This window comes from Botryllus schlosseri, chromosome 7 (assembly GCF_051294905.1).
Source record: "Botryllus schlosseri isolate E-star chromosome 7, Bs_hap1, whole genome shotgun sequence".
NCBI lineage: Eukaryota > Metazoa > Chordata > Ascidiacea > Stolidobranchia > Styelidae > Botryllus > Botryllus schlosseri.
The window spans coordinates 29,123,663-29,143,318 of NC_137242.1; the positions used below are offsets into that span (position 1 = coordinate 29,123,663).

A 19,656-nucleotide genomic window follows, 5' to 3' on the forward strand; every position below is an offset into this window, starting at 1 on the left:
TCGTTAAAATCAATGGAGACCAATACCGGCTTTACGTAAAATATGTTTGCGATAAATGACGAGTCAGCTCTCACTCGACTTAGGAAACGAAATTACCACAAACACAGTACAGTGACAAACTTGAAACTTGGTACAGCGTTCGATACTAACATTAAGACTTACCGTACCAAATGTCATGACCGATCTCGGTATGGAACATCGTCAAAATCAATGGATACCAATACCGGCTTTTGAGTAAAATCTGTTTGCGATACATGACGGTCAGCACACACTCAATTTCGGAAACGGAATTACTACCCTAAACTTTAAGTAGAAACCCTGTAACTTGGGACAGTGTTAAATACCACCATCACGACATGACATACCAAGTTTCAAGAATTATCATGGTGTGAAACACCATCAAAATCGACCTATACCAGCAAAGGTCGACTAAACGCATATGACGGTAACCGAGTTCAGATATAGATACGATTGTTACATCACACCTTGAGGGCGACTAGGCTATGTTGCCCCGGTTGCTCGGTAATTTTATGAATAGGAGAGAGTAAATCACTGTTTCTTTATTGTGCGCGGCTTTGAGAGAATAGACAGTGAAAGCTTGTTATGAGCGCTACCGGGGCATGCCCCGGCTAGGCATTCGCAAAGCGAAAACACGGAAGAGAATTCGATTTTCGCAGAGACTTCGCTATATATGGGCATTTACAAGCGAAAGGACAAGAAGAATACGATTTTCGCTGTGATTTCGGTATATATAGATTGCTGTGCGTCTCTAAATGGTAAAGAACTGTTATTGAACAGAATTTTAGGTGGGGCAATGCCCCAGTTGCCCTATAGGACGAGCCGCCACTGCCATTTATTCCCTCAACGGTCGAAGTGATCATGGAAGAAGTTGATCGAATCCGAGCATCATAACAATGTGTCATCGGATGGGTATTACAGTAGTAGGATTTTGAACAGCTTAAATACCTCACCTCTTCATGGACTCCTAAATGCTCTGATACTAGTCGTGACTGAATTTCAATGAGGATACCAACACCATAATATCATTGAGAATTTTATACAGGGTATAGATATTTCATTTACTATAACATTTGAAAACTGCCGTTTGTTATGTATTTTGGTTCGATGAAAATAAAGACTCTCTCTCTCTCTCTGTTATCATGTCAGACTTGTCATGTAAATTCAGAATAACAAGAACCAAAATCCTAGTCAACGGAAAGCATTTAAGTCGAGTCAATATGTAGCAAAAAGGGATTTTCATGTTTATGCAAATTACAATATCAGATATACCTATGTTTAAACCATTCGATAAATGCACTGTGTGCATCTTTTTTTGTTGTAATTTATGAAACTGTGCTGTGCTATTATGAACAATCGAATAACTGTGCCTAATAGTTGATAATGTCAATGTTTCTTGTCACGTAACAAAAATATATATTCTCAAATGTTATTTTTTCGAGCTTTCTTATTCTCTCTCAATGACAATAACAGGACAGCAGTTGGATGTTAGAGCAGCGATTTTACATGACGTTGAACATCGGAGGGCATTGAAGTACCATGACATTTGAACACTAGTATGTTTCAAGCCTCTTTAGAAATCAATTATTCTTTGAAAATTACCATATCGCAGGTGCGGCCAGATTTCCTGATCAGGCTAAAAATGATTCCAATAACGGATCAAGACTCAATCTCTTGGTGATAATGAGGTAGTCTGCTCGATGGATTGGCAAAAATGTCCGTATCAAATTTATCATTGTTGTTGTTTTCTCGTCTCTTTGATAAGCTTCCCTGCTCACGAATTTCGTTGCTGTTTCTACGGCATAAGAATATCGCCAGTTTTGCAGCGGTGGCATATCTTTTTCCAGCTAGTACAAGTGAAGCAATATTATCTGGAATGCAATCTGGCTTTAAATGGCAGTTGTAGCTGAACTTGGTTGTCATATTCACAAGGCACACGAAATTATCCACAGATTGCATTGTAGTGTCCATCTCCTCACCTCTCGCACTCGAATAATATGCATAGTCTTTCAGCAAGACTATTTTTCTCTGCATCAATCGATCCAATGAGTATCAATCCAATCCGGCACAAATCGTCAAAGTATTATTCATTTTGACTACAATCTTTGGAAATATCTCAATGTCTGAAGCAGAGTGGAACATGACATGGTTGCTTCTCATGGACTGCCCGGCGTGCCAGAATCCCATAAGATAATGATTTGCACTTTTATTAGGATCCCTAAATTATTTTCAATTTGCTCGCGGTTGTGGGTTGCTTTGCGGCTGTTTCAATACACGAAAATCTTTTCTCGAAAGTTAGAATGGACTATAATTTATAAAAAATGTTAACGGTCCTGTAAAAAATTTATGCATTAGACATTTACAGAATGTGGATTTGTTATGTCACAGTTTTTCCAGTCAACTACAATTGAAATCAAGTTAAATATTCAATCCGTCAAGTATTTTCCGTACTACCGCATATGCAATATATATGAGCAATGTGCATATTCAAGAGAGATTTTGCATTGGAGGATTGTGGAGTTACATTGCTGGAAAAATAACCTGGGTATTTGAGGCAGCAGCACATACAAATGCAAGTTGATGCTCATGCTCAGGTCATAAAGCGTGATGCAAATAGCGAAAAGTTATGAAGGTTATACATAAAATACCATAGGCGTACACACTATATGACGAAGGTTACAAATTCATTTCCTAACCTTTCAATGAATAAGACGCCATAGAATGTTGCTCGCAAATGCATAAATCATCTATTTTGTACAATCCTTCCAGCTATCAATCTTAACGAGTACTCCTTGTTAATTTTCAAGGTTTACAGACAATTCATGGGGAACACTTCACAACGTGTAGTTTATATCAAAGAAGTGCCAAAACGTTTACCAGGTACATTTTGAATAAATGGGCGTTGGTAGATGCTTTCGGACACCCCGATGTGAAAGATTCAACTATTGAGAGGAGTACGACATATCATGCCAGGTCGATGTGAACAATACCAACTATGTAGTGATTATCCTCAATGTCATTCTAGTGCATTGTTTTGCCGATGGAATATTGTTTGGAACAATGCCGATTTTCATCATTGATGTGGATCATTGATTACGATAATTGTGTGAGCAACTAAGTTGTTTTATATAGTATTTATTGTAATATTGTGGGGCCGAATTCACCAAGGGCCGAGCTCACTGGCAACCAAAATGCTAACATATATAACTTTTTAGCGGGTCAGGCCGTTGAATCCGGTTGCCAGTGAACTCGGCCCTTGGTGAATTCGGCCCCACAATATTACAACATATACTATATAAAACAGCTTAGTTGCTCACACAATTATCGTAATCAACCCTTCTCTTTAGAAAAATCAGGTGACATAAATGCTGCCAGAATATTTTAAAATCCTCTTTTAACAATCATTCTAGGTTCTGCAAATCTATATTGACGCTCACCCACAGTATCTATTAATTTTTCAGGCTGTGTCGTACATGCATGGTTGCAACCGATGCTAAAATGCCTCACAGCTAGTCGGTACTTTGATAAATGTGCATTGTTAAAAGTTATATTACATCCTAGTATGCAGCACTACCTCACTATGCTCAAGAATCCAACAAAAACTAAACCAATTGGGGAAAATCAGTGAATTAGTACGCCAGAAAGGTCGATTGCAGCACTCCCCCACAGTCGACATACACAATCCCGTACCTCTACTCAAGCATATCCCGCGACGGACTGATTTCGCCGGGAATCTATCTTATAGCGTTAAGGGGCGTGGCAGTTTCCAATCATTGTATATATATCATTGGTGTAACCCAGTGGTTCTCAACCGGTGTGCCGCGGCACACTAGTGTGCCAATTGGACTGATCAGGTGTGCCGCGAGCAAATGTGGTAAACTGGGTCAAAATATACCAAAAATTCAAATTTTGAGTACATAATTGTTGGATTTTCTATTGAATTTACTATATCAAGACACTCGGTGTACAATCCGATGAAGTGAACAGGTACAAGGATGTCGAGACGACCATAGTAACGGTATCTCAATCTAGTATCTCAATCAGGCATCCCCAGCATTAGGTCATGAATTGGGTCTTTTTTTGCTTTTTATTGTAAAGACGCTCTGAGCACAGCAACGTATAGGGTCGGAGAATTTCATAAATCTGCGACGCTTCGTAACTTTCCACTGCACTGCCATGAATGAAACTGGGGGCCCCGCCGTCAATGGGTGTGATACGCTAGTTTGCCCACATATAGTAGCATTTAAGACGGTGATAGATAACTAAACTCTGGCAATAGGACCGTGATGTTGAGGTGTGGCCGACGGTGACCGTTTACTTGTCACCCCATCAGAACCGGAGGCAGAACAGGGACATGACGCAGTTGATGACCTTTTTCTGTTTCTATTTGTAGTCGTATTCTTGCCATGTCTTCGTTATCGATGATCATTGTATACCATACCGATATTGGGCTACTTATTTTGATTCCTGAGATGCCAACTTATAGCACGGCCCACTTTTCGTAAGACACTGCTTCTACAGATCGGAGGACGAGTAGGAGCGAATATAAACCTCCAACACCTAGGAAGGCATTCCCACCATCGAGAAATGAACTCATTTGGAAGCGATGTTCACGTTTACAAATTAGAATTGCCAACATAGTCATTCACATTGCGATTGTTAGGTAGTGTGCCAGCACTGCAGGCAAAATGTAGTCTCAGGGCGCAACATAGTGTTGCAGGCGACAAATTTGAGAATTGAGAACTAAAGTTGATCAAATTATATCAGTTAACAAATTTCGCCGGCCCTGAGGTTTATTTTTCCGGTTAGCTGGAGCTGCAATGGAACAGCGGCTGGCTGCCAGTACGACTATTGAGGTATTGCTATCCTCACAGAAGCTATTACACGATCTGCATGGAAACGCGTTTGGCTTCCATGTATAAGTATGGACATCTCTACGCGTCTGTATTTGTTAGTGGCGATCGTGATTGGACTCTTCCATGCGACGGTTAATTACATCGACAACGAGGTAGTGGGCAGACTTTATTGTCAAACCAATCTTATGAAATTAACCTCAGCCTGATGTTTGATCGTGATCTCAGCAGGCAAGTTATGTAGTAACAGAGGTAATAGCTGATAATTCACAGCCTCACACGGATTCAGGGAAATTTCTTATTCCTGCCTGCAATAAAATTGCTAAAAATGTTCGGGAAGAATTGAAAACGATCCTCATGTAAATGATACCATTCGTAGACGTATTTGTGACATGTCCGCAGAGATAAAAGGAAAACCTAATTTATTCTTTGAAGCTGAGAAAAGCCTACTTGAGTACTCCGAAAAGGCAGAAGTACTTCGTCAGTGACCACCTATCTAAGACTGTGGTTGCTGCTATACGCATTCTGGTAGTTTGCCTTTGCCGCAAGCCAAAAGAGTTCAGAACCACTGTGCTAATGTGCCGCGAACTATTTTTCATTTTCAAAGTGTGCCGCGAGGTCAAAAAGGTTGAGAACCACTGGTGTAACCTATTGCCTCAGCGGCTCCGGTTCGATCCTTGCACCTGTAATAGCCGTTAGTTGTACTTACGCGATACCTTATTTTATTTTATTTTTTATGGGTAACCTGGAGGAACCGCAGTAAACCTCCACCCCGTTACGCTTGTGGCAGCCGCATGGCACTACACCATGTTGCTATTGCCACAAGCGCCTTAATAGGTCACTCTTGGGTCGAAAGGACCCAAGAGCTCCCAAAAGGTTGCTTCTGGTTGCCATCTTTTACCTTCAATAGTTTCTCTTCCATTTCAGGTTATTTTTTTTTTCGGTCGCCGCGGCGATCCCAATTTTATTCCAGGAAGAATTTCAATACAAATAACAGGAATATATATATCTCTATTTTCGGGCACACTTCACCATTCAGAAAATTCTCAGACACGGTATATTCATTCACGCACGCATTCATACCATACCATTCACAGAGATGAAATTATTCTGGTCCAGATTCTTCTTTTCATCTCGTCGGTCATCGTCAGTCAAGTGTTCGTCGTCTCGCCCATCCGTTCGTCCATCCATCCATCGTCCGTCCGTCATCAGTTTTTCGTCTGCGGTGTTTCGATAATTTTATGCAATTGATTCCCGTTTCTTCAGTTCGTATTCTTTTCTCGTCGTTGTTGTTGTTATTTTCTTCCGTATTATATGTCTAATTTATAATTTTATCTCTGCCTCTCTTCTTTTTTATATTTAATTCACGTTTACGTTAGTAAAATCCGTATTTAAAATGCGTATTTATTCGGGAGAGTTCAACGGTTGACTAGGCTGGAGGCTTGATTTCGCTTGTGATTGTTCTCTACACAATCGAGACAATCGGCGAAGTCGTATCGCATTATTTCGCGTGTCTGGGACAATGCAACTCTTCACTTTACGACAATCGGCATTTCTTGGTCTAATTTTGTTCATAATTTCTACAATTTTATTCCAAAATCTATTTTAAGGTTATTATATTGTTGTCCTAATCAATATCTAACGTTTGATATAACTTTTATTGGAAAATTCCAGGATAAAGTTTTTGAGATAACTTTTATTGGAAAATTCCAGGATAAAGTTTTTGAGTACCGGTACTGGTACTCTGCTTTATCCGTTTACAGCCCCTGCTACCCAATCTGGCTGTTTCCCTAAGTTCTAGCATAGCCTTTACAAACAAGCCCGGAAGCGGCAGACCGATTCAGTGGATCAGTGCTCTAGTAGTTGCGGATAGCGACACCGCGTGTTGGAATGCAACTTTCATCTTTCTACAGCAGGGGTTCTCAACTTCCCTTGTACAACGGGCCGCAGAATATTATTATCATGTATTTGTGGGCTACTATTAAATTTAGGCTACTATAGCCTATTTACCAGTCGTAAAATGGCATTTAGTACATTTTCATGCATTCTAAAGCATCAATGGACAGCGTTCGTAAGTTTACATTGGCTGTTTTTTTTTTTGGTGAGAATATGTATCTTCCAGCGGCGCAAGTAAATCCCCATATGGAGCCTGCATTGCATTCGTTTCTAAGTAGGTATATGCACCGCAAACCCTTCCAACTGAGAACTGAACTCCATGTTTCAATGCGTGAGTGAGCATTGAGCTAGTATGAAATAACGGTCACTCCTTCGTTACAGAGCCCATTATCATGAATTTCAGCTCTCAGTGATACGTACTACCGTTGAGAGTCGTTTACAATCGTTCGTGCCGAAGGCCGTGGGTTTAACCGACCACGCCAATTTGAATAATATCCTTTTGACAATATCGAGAGAACAAGCGTTTCGGAGTCGAACCAAGCACCTTCGTTCTATCTTGCTCATTGCACACTGCCACCAGACGCATAGGCTACTCTGGCAACTACGAATGCTATGCGTGCCGCAAGAAAACACCTTACAGCGACTCTACCGCCCCCATAGACCCTACACGTGGGTGGATGTTTTCACCTGTACTTGTGAGCACACTCATTCTACTCAGTGTCAGCAGAGAGTTTATGCGGCTTCATCGCACCAATAGCGAACATTTTCGATCATTCATGACTGAATCGGTTTTCTCGCTGCCGAATTTTGGCACACCATTTGGAGTTCCATGTTAGCCTTAACTTCATTATGTGTTGGCACGTCGTGGCGCGGTAATGGCTGACGCTGAAATGCCTATTTTTAAAAATCATGCGTGTTTCGCGGAGAAGGGCACCTAGACATTTTTAGCGACACCTAAGCGCGAAAAGAAATTGAAAAATGTTGGAAAAAGTCTCAAAAAATACAGTATGATTTATGTTCATTTTCTAAATAATTTTGGGCTCTTTTCAAGCTCGGCCCCTCTCCAATTGGGCGGTTTGGGGGGACCCGTTACGGACATGCACAAAATAAATGAATGAAAAACGAATGATCGCGCAAACTGCGTTGGGTAGAGATGACTCAGCCCGTATCTGTTCTATACTTGTCGCTCGCATGTCGTCTAATGACACGTCTTGAACTTGAAGTCAAATCATATATATTTCCATAGCCATAATGTCACCTTACGAAGGTCTGAATCGTCATTTCAAAATTTTATGTTTTATTTATTTTACTAATGGACACGCCTTCAACATTGCATCTTGAACTTATGGTATAAAATTGTAATATACCTGGCGGACCGGCACCGGTCCGCGGACTGGTGGTTGAGAATAGGGCTGGGTACAATGATTCGAGTACTCGAATCTGAATCGAGTATTAATTTTAATGATTCGAGTCGAGTAGTAAAAGACGATTTTTTCGAGTAGGCCTACTGGAATTATACGCTCTTCGCCACTGAAAGTTATTTATCAACGAGAATTATAGTTCGATACATTTTTTCGCTGTCGAAAGCCTTGAAACCTTGATTGGCCGTATCCTAGCATACGAAACATGTAGTACCAAGCTACGAACGTTACTGGATAAAGCACATTTCCGAAGTCATGATCCCACAACATTGTCACCAAGTGCAATAAAGTCGGTATAGGATCGAAAAAATACCAAAGTATCTTTAATGTGATGGATAACAAGCATTATATTCTTCGTGGTCGCATAAGAGGTACATATTTAAACTTTTACATATAACATTCTGTTATGACGTCATAATCAGTGATACTCGATTACTCGACTCGACTCGAAGCATATTACGTGATTCAGAATCGAATCACTCAGGTACTCGATTTTGCCCAGCCCTAGTTGAGAACCACTGTTATAGATCACTAACCTACCGGTCAACAATATTTCGAAAAAAGAGTCGCATGATGGCGTGCAAGGCTGCAATTCTTCGGGCAACAACAGTGGTTTTAAAACCGTTGGCGGTTTGTTATTGTCATCTCTGGCCAATTTGGTGCAGATCTTTATATTTGTGTGTAAAGGATTTGTTGAAACTGCACATTTGGCTTTTGGGACATGAGTTTCAGTTTGTGAATAATGAAGATAATCTGAATGGCTGAGTTAAGAGGCAGACGACCGCGAAGAAGAAGGAAAGGTGAGGGAATAGACATTTCAAAAGCGGCAACGAGTAAATTTACGAATTATGGAATGATATTCCTAGCATTGCTAGCAATGTGGAACAGTTCTTTTGACCAGCACGTTACAGAGAATTGCTTTTACGATCGGTAGGCTGCTTCAAACATAGGTGACTTGTACTGTAAGCTGGATTTTCGAAGATCAGTATAACTTATAGCTATCAAATTTTTAAAGCCACAACTGCGGTAACTAGCTAGAACACAACTAGCTTTAAAAATTGACCATTGGAAGTACGGCATTGAATTGCAAAGCAAATCAAAGAAATTGGAGAAGGATTCGGCATTTCAGAAGGACTGGGTTTCAAGCTTGAAATTAAATGACCATGGAGGGATTTGCACTCTCACTTTGGCTATGCCACAGTTAGTAGGACTCAGTAGTTAGTAGCGATGACTCTGAGCTAGCAATGGCTGCGAAGAACATCACACAACAGAACACCGCTATTACAATTCACGACAAACGACGACACTTATTTTCTAGATGTTCTGCAGCAGTGCAGCTAAATTATTTTCAGAATTTGGAACTAGAAATGGAGCTACTCACTTTTCTAAATCATCAACTAGAACTATAGAACTACTCAGAAACAAATAGTTTGTTGACATTGAACTGGCTAGCCTAGATTAGTTTATTCGAGTTGCAAACCCAGACTGGCCAGACCAATGAATTTTGAAACTGGCATCCACGGCTCCACCCCCCAGTACCTCTCTTTACAAAGGGACATAGGGCTCACGGCTCTTACCTTCACCGCAATTGTGCAGACGAAAATCAACTGCCATCCTTCTTTTCCAGTTACGGCAGAGTAGCCTGTAATAATTAGGGCAAATTTTCGTTGCACCGAAATCGTAAGAAAGTTGCTCTTATTTTTAACGATAGTTGCAGTAAAAAGTTGCATCTATAATATAATTTTTCCAAGGTATTAGAACGTGAAATACTCGAAAGGCTCCGTTGTATAGCCTAACGACTATAACCTAACAGTTTAAGATTTCCAGATCGTCTGCTTGTTCCGTTCCTTTCTTTGCTATTCAATCGATCATGCAGACAATTTTATGTTCTTTAAGACCACTGTTATAGGTCGTGTGTGTTATTTCCAAATTATTTTCCCTGAATCCTATCTAGATCTTGTTGCAATGGTAGTGAAATGTAGAATTTTGTGAATTATCCTGTATCGTGTACCTGTTATAGGCCTACTAAATGTAAAACATCGGTTTCTAGTATTGAAAAACTGCCCTATATTAGACTAGTTTCGCGTCTTGCCTCACTGATGTCCCATCTGGTCTTCAGACATCTTCTATAACACTGCAGTAGGTTTAACATGCGTTTGAAACTTCTATTTATATGGGTTACTTGCAATTGAGTCCAAATTTACGGCGCCAATTCCATTTCTACTTGAGCATCAATGCTGGATACTTTGATCACCTCTTGTATTATACAGTGAAATGAAATATTCCATTGTTTCATAAACTATGTTCAAGTGATAGTAATATTGCTAGAATGTGGGCTAAAATCATCAACCCGACATTACTGTCAAGTATTTCTGTGTGCACTTCCTCTCCACAATGACATGACTTATAATATGATATTATATTCAGTTTGTATCGAGGAGGTGCTTCCTTCCACCGATTTACCTCCCCTCGTGCAAGGAGATTTACGCTGTTTTCTGGTTGTGGATATCGGGAAAATCGTTTGGTCGTCTACAGCGACAGCGCAAGTACCCCCCGCGTCACCCGCGTATATCCGACTGAGATGGTGGGGCGAAACCTCGGAGGGAACCGTTTTCAAGTAATTGATTTTGATCGTCTTTTTAGTTTTGTACAGTCTTAGCTAGAGCTGGGCACATCGATTTGAGTATTGAAATCTGTATAGAGTATTAATGATATTGATTCAAGATTCATTTCGTGTATTAGAATGATACGTTCCTTGCGACTAAGAGTTAATTTAACAACGAGAATTATAGCTTTTATACTATATTCCACGGCTGACGTCATCAAATCTCGATTGTGACATGTGATACAAAGTGATGCATGTTGGTGGAAATGACATTCGGTAGCCTATCTGTGACATCATGATCAACGTAGGCCTACAGCATTGTCACAAAGTGTAATGACATAGTTATGATGATCAAAATACTACTAAATTGTCTTTAGTGTGATGTAAAACTGGTATCATATTTGTTGTGGTAGCTTAAAAGGTAGGCCTACTGCCTACATATTTACACTTTCCTCATTATTCATACTATTGTGATGTGATACTAAACTCGGCTTGAGGCCTGATCCTCCATTCAGTATGGAATTACTCTGGTACTGAATTTTGCCTAGGATTAGTCATTGCAAGCAGTAAAACTCTTGTCACTGGTGCTGTGATGTGCTTGGGTGCAACGATTGAAAAACGTGTGGGTTGTTCAATCCAAGTTTGGTTTACATTCCAATGATCCAAGATGAGTATTGACAGTTCTATTTTTTGACTGGCCGAAATCCCTGTCACTAAGAAATATTTATTGTATGTTACCTAATATCTATGGTTACCATACGTCCTCTTTTAAATGGATTTGTCCTCTTTTTTCACATTTTTTGAAAGCGTCCTCGGAGGATGCCTTTTTGTCCTCTTTTTTAAGAATTTTGGTCAGATTTACGGCCAAAATCGACTGAGATGTCGTGAAACAGCGTTGAAGTAACGCTGATGCGTGGATTTCGGGAGATGACTTTTTGTTGACTTTTTAATTTTTTTTTTAGGATGTGTGAAAAATTTAACCATTATTTCAAGATATTCCTTGGGTTTTGCAAGTCTGAAAATTTTGAAAAACCATTCCAGATTTCCAAAATATGGTAACCCTAATGTTACCTAAATCGTGGGTTTCTATTTGAACAACTTGAACTCCATCATAATTACCAACCACAATTACAGAATAATGTATGTGTTCATTTTTGCCCGTATTAATTGCTGTTATCATTTGGAATCTATGCGATGTCGATACCGTATGTAGTTGAGTAATGGTAATATTACGATGGAGGGCTTATGCTACCGGAATCTCTACATATGAAATATTTTACTTTATAGACCGAGCTATACCAAGAACCCGGAGAAGACAGTGAAATGCAGATGTCGGTTTGGTGTACGTTCCGGAGCCAAGCAAATGAGCGCCTACTTTGTCGACATGGGCAGCATTGTGTTTGAATTATTGACAAGTCCAAAGAGTGTTCCCCTTGGCCGCATACAGGTAAAGCATAAGTCAAGTTGTCGCAAACAAGGCCTTGCGTATTCAAGGTAGAGACCTAATACTAGCAATAACTTACAACCTGCTCCTTGCTGGCACATGAAATAAACTTGAAAGGCTGCACCTTGACCCCTGTAAGCACAGCAACTCTAGTTGCCACATAATAATAGAAAAGTTTCTTAGAGGTACAGAACATCAATATACAATTGGATAGTATATTCATAGCCTATTGAAGTAAACATGAATATTTTCGCTGATGATTACTCTTGACGAGTGTCAGCCGGTTCATTTCAATCTCAATATACTATTCAATAATAATAGAAGTACAGTGTCTAAGACAGTGATTCCCAACCGTGGCTTCCATAGCCGCATGTTGCTCCAAGGTAGCCTTCTTGTGGCTCCGATTTACCTCTAAATATGCCATAAAAATATAATAGACAGCAGTTGTTGCTTGTGTCTATGAATAGTTGTAGCCAATTTTTCTGTAGATGAATGCTAAAATGATTGATAGTAGTTATGTGTAAAGCCGTCGAAGGCCGCTTCTGAAAACCGTGAAAGATAATCCTTGCAGAATGCAGAGTAACGTCAAACGCATGGATGAGTACTCGCAGACAAGGATACATCTTGAGTTCTGCTGGCCATAGATCTTAATATATCGTCTCTGTGAAGAGTAAATTTCAAAACCATTTGACCAACATCAAAATAACAGCTCAAAGTCGGGTATATATTGCAATAAGTCCAGTATTATTCATAGTATAATCCCTCGCAAACTTGTACATTAAGTGCAGGAATGTTTGAAGAGCTATCACAACGACATAATAGTATGCTGTTGTAATAATATGCATTTCGGTATATTTCAATGTATAGCACTCACCAATCTGCCTCTGTCAATGCTAAAATAACCGATATGGAATCTACAGAACTTTGTGAGTAGCATGCTTTAGAATTCGCTTGATGGTGAGTCGTGAGATTCAGAGGCAGTCTAGCAACCTTTAAATTCTCGTAATAAGTAGACTGCTCGAGTGTTTTCATGCAGCCCCATACGTACTCTGAAGTTTGAAATGCGACTCCGAAATCAAAAAAGATTGGTAACCACTGCACTAAGGTCTGATTTATATCAGATATATTTTCATGTAGTACGTCATTGAACAGGCGGTATTGATATCGTAATTGTGTATAATCAACCATTTTATTTTTGTAGATTCCAAAAGTCGCACATCTGACCTCATCCAACCCGGTACGAAGCTACTTTCCGATAATATCGCCTTCATCGAGAAAAATCGGAGAAATCGAGATTCACATTCGTTTCAAATCTCTCGAAGCAGCGTACGATCTGACCACGGACACGGGAACGGATACATCAATCTCATCAAGGCAAGAGCTTTTCTTTGGCACAACTTGAATGAATATTTCTGATTTTCATATCCAAGTTGTTACGTTTTTTTAATTTGAAATCTGTATATGCTGCACCTGGGCTGCGCTGGTCAAGGTTATCACCGGAGCTATTTGAATAGATCTGAATGTTAGAGATCATACTATAGATAACTAACCTAAGGATAGATGCACTGCACGGGCAATAAGATCACTCTAAAAATGGTTCACTGCATGATACATTTCTCATGAAATTTTATCCCCTTTTGAATTTTTCTTTGTAGATCAAGGCCACCTAGCGATATTGGCAAAAGAAGTCGTTCAAGGGGTTCGAGTGTTGGTTCCAGAGGATCTGCCAGATCACGTAGCAGCAGTGCAGGGTGAGATCAATATCAATTTCGCAAATAGATTTTTTTGCTAGCGTGAACCAGGGTTGTAATTAAATCAACAAGGTTTCTAGTGTCCAAGTCCGCGAGCAGAGGGAGGAGTCGTAGGCATGGTGTTGGGACTCGAGCCCGAGTCCAAGTCATTGTGTTGACTGTTCATTTTCCAGTTGAAGTCTTGTTAAACCCACTCATTTTCCTCACTTTTAACGGTTTCTTGTTTCTTCGAATTTACGATGAAATGCCTGTCTTGGGCGTCTGATTCTCGAGTCGAAGTCGATTCTCAAGTGGAGTCAATACGCGGATTGACTCGAATCGGGTCATCTTCCGCATTCTCAGAAAATGACTCGAGTCAAGGTGATTCACCGAAAAATCGCAAATCGAGTCATGACTCGATTCAGTACACTTTATATAGGGACGCCTAATTGTCCTACTTTTTGGCAATTCCTCCTCCTTTACAGCTTTTACAGTTAAGATGATGGATAGATTTGAGTGAAAATGGCCATAAATGGTGCTAAAGAGGAAACTTGTGGTTCGGTCATATGTGACAACCTTTTTATTTAAGTCAATTAACCACAATTTCGTGGTAAATTTACAATCTTTTCTATGATTTTACTCCAGTATTGATTGTAAGTCTGAAAATTTTGGAAAGGGGCCTCCATCCTCCACTTTTGTGAAGGAGAAACTAGTTTTGGATTTTTTGTATCACTGTTGTGAGTGAAATTATGATATAAACGTGCCAAAATAACCCGTGTATGGAGGTAGCATAATGTATTTTCAAGAATTGCTCCATTTGTAATGTCGTCAGTCATTTTGCGTTAGTCGCGGAGATCAATCTCGCAATTTCAAAAATAGCCATCTCGGAATAACTGATAAAAGTATTAGCAAATCTACTTTTCACACTACATCCTTAGGTAGTTTTTGAAGCATTCGTTACGTTCTGTACGTATTCCATACATCAGCTATATATTCTTTTATTATTACATTCCGATTTTTAGAAGCCGGAAGACCAGACGTAAAAAAAGGTCTGCATCCAAAGGTGCGCGACGTCGAAGCGTTTCTACGGAATCAAACGCTTCGTCTACGTCCAGACGCTCAAACCCAAACAAAAAAGGTCAGTGCAGCATCTTGTTGAACACTTCATCAATTGGAATATTCTCACTAGAGCTTGGCAAATTTGAGCACCTGAGTAAATCACTCCTGAATTGAGTATTGGGCTTCAAGTCAAATATTCTAGTGCCACTCATTTTGAAGATTTGGGACAATGCTTTGGGGTGATCACGACTTCGCAGATATGTCATTTCCAGTAACTGGTGTAGCTTTGTACTTCATGTTCCGTATGCTGGGATGCGACCATTGTTTACAGCCTTCTGCAGTGGAAAAGAGTATTGAAATGTCAATAATTCTCGTTGATTAATTGGCCTATAGTGGCAAAAACGAATTGACTTGACTCGAAACACTAAAATTATATTGTTCTCGGTTCAGATTCGAGTACTAAAATCAATGTGCCCAGCTCTAGTAAAGAGTAAGTTAGCAGTAGCAGTGGTCACAGCCTTTGTTTAAGCTATACAGCGTCGGTATTGGTATTGGTCAGTATTGGTATTAGCCCTTGTCCAGTAAAGGTTGCCTCACCTGATTATGTCTCATTGCGAGCAGTAATCTGTAAATGCGAATCCAAATCTTAAAACGCAGTGCTTTCGTCTGGATTGTAAATCCTAATTTCAGAGCCACAGGCTGCGTGTTTGTCCATAATCAACAGAACTACCAGATTTGAGCTGAATCCAATTCCAAGATTTTTTTCGTCACAGTGATATATATCTACAGTTTGTAAATTGTAATCTATTCTTTCAGGTTCTTCAGTTGGATCCTCCACCCCGAGAGGTGTCGATAATGTGCTTGAACAAAATGGAAAAGATCTTTATTGCATTGGTAATGTTTTGTTTTTACAATATAATCACAACGATGAAGCAATTGTTTTTGCGATGAAAATGATTGTATTCAATTCTATTTTGGTATTCATAAAGTATCACATAATATCTTGAAGATGGTGGTGGGAAAATAAAACCTGCATCACGGTAATTGTGATATGTTTTCAAAATTGCTTGATTTGTATGGTCACCAGTCAGTTTGCATCGTTTCATTTATGCAATTTGAATGGGGGGCTAACCTTTTCGGCCAAATGGCTACATGAGATTTACGAACCATTTCGTGGACCACTTGAATGTTGATAACCTTTTTTAGACTTCAGATCGGAGCGAACCTGATTAGGTACCCGTAGAAAACAAGACTTATTTGATCGAAATTGGTAACAGTTATTTTTTTATAGATTCAATGATAATTATGACACGAAGACTAAAAAAATAAAGTTAATGAATGAACCGGGGCCTACGATATTAAGTATCATAGGCCCCGAATGAACTCTGACAATAATAATGTTACTTGCATATATTACGGGTCGCCTCTACATACCGGCAAATATGCGTCTAACATTTTGTGCAAGGTTTCATCGCCGACCATCTTTCTGCGAGTGCAGACGCGAAGTCTCATGTTGGACGACACACGTTCACCATTAATTTCTTTTCCTGGCTTCCCCAATGTGTTGGAACTGATATTCTAGTCGTCAACATCTCAAATTTGATGGTCAGGCTAATCAAATTTTGAGTTGGCCTTGGAAGTTCACAATAAATTAACCGGAATTTTTTGATATTGTAACTAATTTTGAGAAATACCCCACTAAAAGTACGCAACACTTGAACCAAATCTAATTGTCAAAATTCCTTACTTGAGCAGGCCTACTTTTAAAGACCTTTCAGTCTCGGCTTCTAGTCATTTATGCCTGTCGCACAAATCGCGACTTGCATTTATAGTTCACATTACTTTTGCTACTATTTGAGTAGCCAACCTTACTACTTTGACGACCTCTGCTTGGCACGGCATCTATTGATCTGTGTCTCATTATTTCAGACTCCAAGCCGAGTAAGTCTAATTTAAGACATGCTGACAAGTTTGAATCACAATCCAACTTGAAGACTGACGTGAACAATGCGACTGTGCAACAAGATGCCATTAGTGGTGAGTCTATTCTTTCTCAAGTATGAGACAGGTGTCAATAACACTTGTACGAACTATTTTCGAAATGCACAACACAACTGGTACTATTTTCTTTTGAAAAGGCGCAACTGGAAATAGAACTACTAGCGTTTCAAAATGCACATCGAGAACTAGAACTCCTCACTATTCAACACCCAGAACTACAACTAGCACTAGAGCTATTCACTTTACAAACTCGCGACTACAACTAGCACTAGAACTAGCACTAGCACTAGCACTTGCACTTTTTAAACCTCCCAACTAGAACTGCAACTACAGGTAATCACTTTTTATAACTCGGAAATTGCAATAATAAAACTATTGACTTTTCAAAACTCGCAACTGGAACTGGAATGAGAAAACTCACTTTTTAAAGCTCTCAACTCAAACTCAAACTGTGGAACTACTCATTAGAACTAACACTAACAACCTTTAAGAATCTGCCACCAGGCAATAACTGATAGTACGAATAACTGAGTTGTAAATGAGCTATGAAATATTATAAGTAGAATCACTATTTCAAAAGGACAGGGGTTCGAGTTTGAAATGGGAGGGGTTCAATTCCGAAATCTCCTAGTTTTAATGCCACTGAACTAAAACTAGAGCCCAACTAGAGCTAGACCTACTGACTTTTCAGAATGTTCAGTTAAAACTACAACTTTTTAAAATCCTCGACTAGAAACAGAACCATTTGAGAATCCAGTATCTAGTTGACAATAAACAAACTAGGTTGGTAGTTTGTAAAAGTCCCCCTCAAATATGAAGCTGTACTAAGTGCGCTAATGCGGCGTCTTATTTCTGGATCAGTTTTACTGCAGAGAGGGAATCGGCTGAAAGAAAACATTTTGAAAAGTCAATTCATCGAACATGATGCTCCGCCATCAGAAGTCGTTCAAGGTCGGACAGACTACAAAGTGACGAGTCATGAGGATAAATCGATGCGACATGACGTGAAACACAGTGCAGCTGCTTTAACGGTAAGGATAGTCAGTAATGTGCAAGTTTTCGTTATGCAACCAAATAATATCTCTATATTTTAATAAACTAAAATATTTTCGGCTGACACATTTCAGGGGTAATCATCAGCAATTAGAAGGTTTATTTCAATATGTTGGACTTCTCTACCTTTTGGTAGGGATGTGTCGGCACAATTTCAGTCCTCCAATAATGAATGTTCTGCGGTGCAAAGCCCCACAGAATTTGAGTTGAATACAACATGGTGACCAAGGATCTAGGAATATGCAAATTTCTCATAATTCCAACTAAAATTGAACTCGTTTTTGTTAAGTAGGCATAATTGTTTTCTCATATTTTCTTATTTTGGGTGGAGATACTCATATAAAAACAGAAATGTGGTGACACAAAATTTTGCGAAGCGTAAATAAAATTTTGAGTTAAGTCTATCCTCCCCAAAATATGACGCTTTATATTGGTTTACGAAATGATATCGGGTGACCATCAAAGCTGTGATCCCCAATCGGGAACATGAACACAGCAACATATTGTTAGAGGAATTTATGTCGTCAACTCAAGTTGCATCAGACACGTCTGCTATAGTCTTCACTTTTTGACCAAATCTCGTCAAATTCGAACTGTGTTAAAAATATGACTTTCCATTCCGTCAAAGTTTTTCTTTAATATGGCCTTTGAATCATATGAAATCAACGTTTTCGATTTGTTGTATTTCAGCCTGGAAAGTGCTCAGCCCCAGCAATTACGCCGGACAAGGCTCCTTTCACGGATCTGCCCAAACTGATTGGTCCCGTCAAAGAGCGAAGGTGGGTCGGGTGCATAATAATAACTGAGCAATCCCACAAATTCGAACGTACATATTATTATAAAAGCTGAATGTGCAGTAGGCATGGATTTATACTATTCAAATGAGATATTGTAGTACTTTTTTATAGCAATGCGAAAATACAACAATGACTAGAACCACCAACTAGCAATTACTGTGAATATAATTTGCTGTTTCTTTCAAAACTGGAACGAGATTTGTAGTTGGAATCAATATAATCACTGTCCCATGACACTGACTTTCTGGATATAACTAAAGCGATGAAATCTGCAATAATCTATTCTGTTTCAAGCCTGTTTCTTGTGTTTCAATTCGAGGTACAGTAGCACAAGTGTGATTTGCTTTCAGGACTGCATTCATTGCAGTATTATTTGTTAACGCAAAGAGTTTTCCTGTGCCCCTTATCAAGAATCAATGCCATAATAATTAACGTATGAAAAGAGATTCAAATAAAATAGTATCTATATGAATACGGACAGTAAATTAGTAATTTATGATTTATCAATATAACGTGATCCAAATATTTGTCTTCCTATTCAGACAAGATCTGGACATGAGATTTGTGGATTTGGTGTTTGGATCGCAAGAATTCACCGGCGCCAATCTGAGTCATTTTAACGAGATGGAGTCATTTGCGGGCTCGCCGTTGAGCAGTATGATATCGGAATTGGAAGATAACCCGCTCTACGACGAGTCTTTGCTGCAACAAATGTTTTACAATCACCGAGTGAGTGATTTTACTGTGTTTACAACAGATGGTCTTACCAGGGTTGTAAG

At 39.4% G+C, this 19,656-nt stretch overlaps 2 protein-coding genes across 4 annotated transcripts in view; both read left to right on the plus strand.

The window, feature by feature from the left end:
• LOC145443195 (uncharacterized) overlaps positions 1-19,656 on the plus strand; it is a 351,124-nt gene that overhangs the window by 169,179 nt on the left and 162,289 nt on the right. The gene's annotated exons all lie outside the window — the stretch shown is intronic.
• The window catches only part of LOC145443193 (C2 domain-containing protein 3-like), a 43,407-nt gene continuing 32,539 nt past the window's right edge, over positions 8,789-19,656 (plus strand). The window contains exons 1-11 of the mRNA XM_080321182.1: positions 8,789-8,988; positions 10,616-10,805; positions 12,081-12,240; positions 13,439-13,611; positions 13,893-13,988; positions 14,990-15,105; positions 15,843-15,920; positions 16,956-17,063; positions 17,889-18,058; positions 18,771-18,859; positions 19,420-19,606. Coding sequence (XP_080177308.1) covers positions 8,946-8,988; positions 10,616-10,805; positions 12,081-12,240; positions 13,439-13,611; positions 13,893-13,988; positions 14,990-15,105; positions 15,843-15,920; positions 16,956-17,063; positions 17,889-18,058; positions 18,771-18,859; positions 19,420-19,606 — 1,410 coding nt within the window. The 5' untranslated portion in view covers positions 8,789-8,945. The remainder of the gene's footprint in view (positions 8,989-10,615; positions 10,806-12,080; positions 12,241-13,438; positions 13,612-13,892; positions 13,989-14,989; positions 15,106-15,842; positions 15,921-16,955; positions 17,064-17,888; positions 18,059-18,770; positions 18,860-19,419; positions 19,607-19,656) is intronic.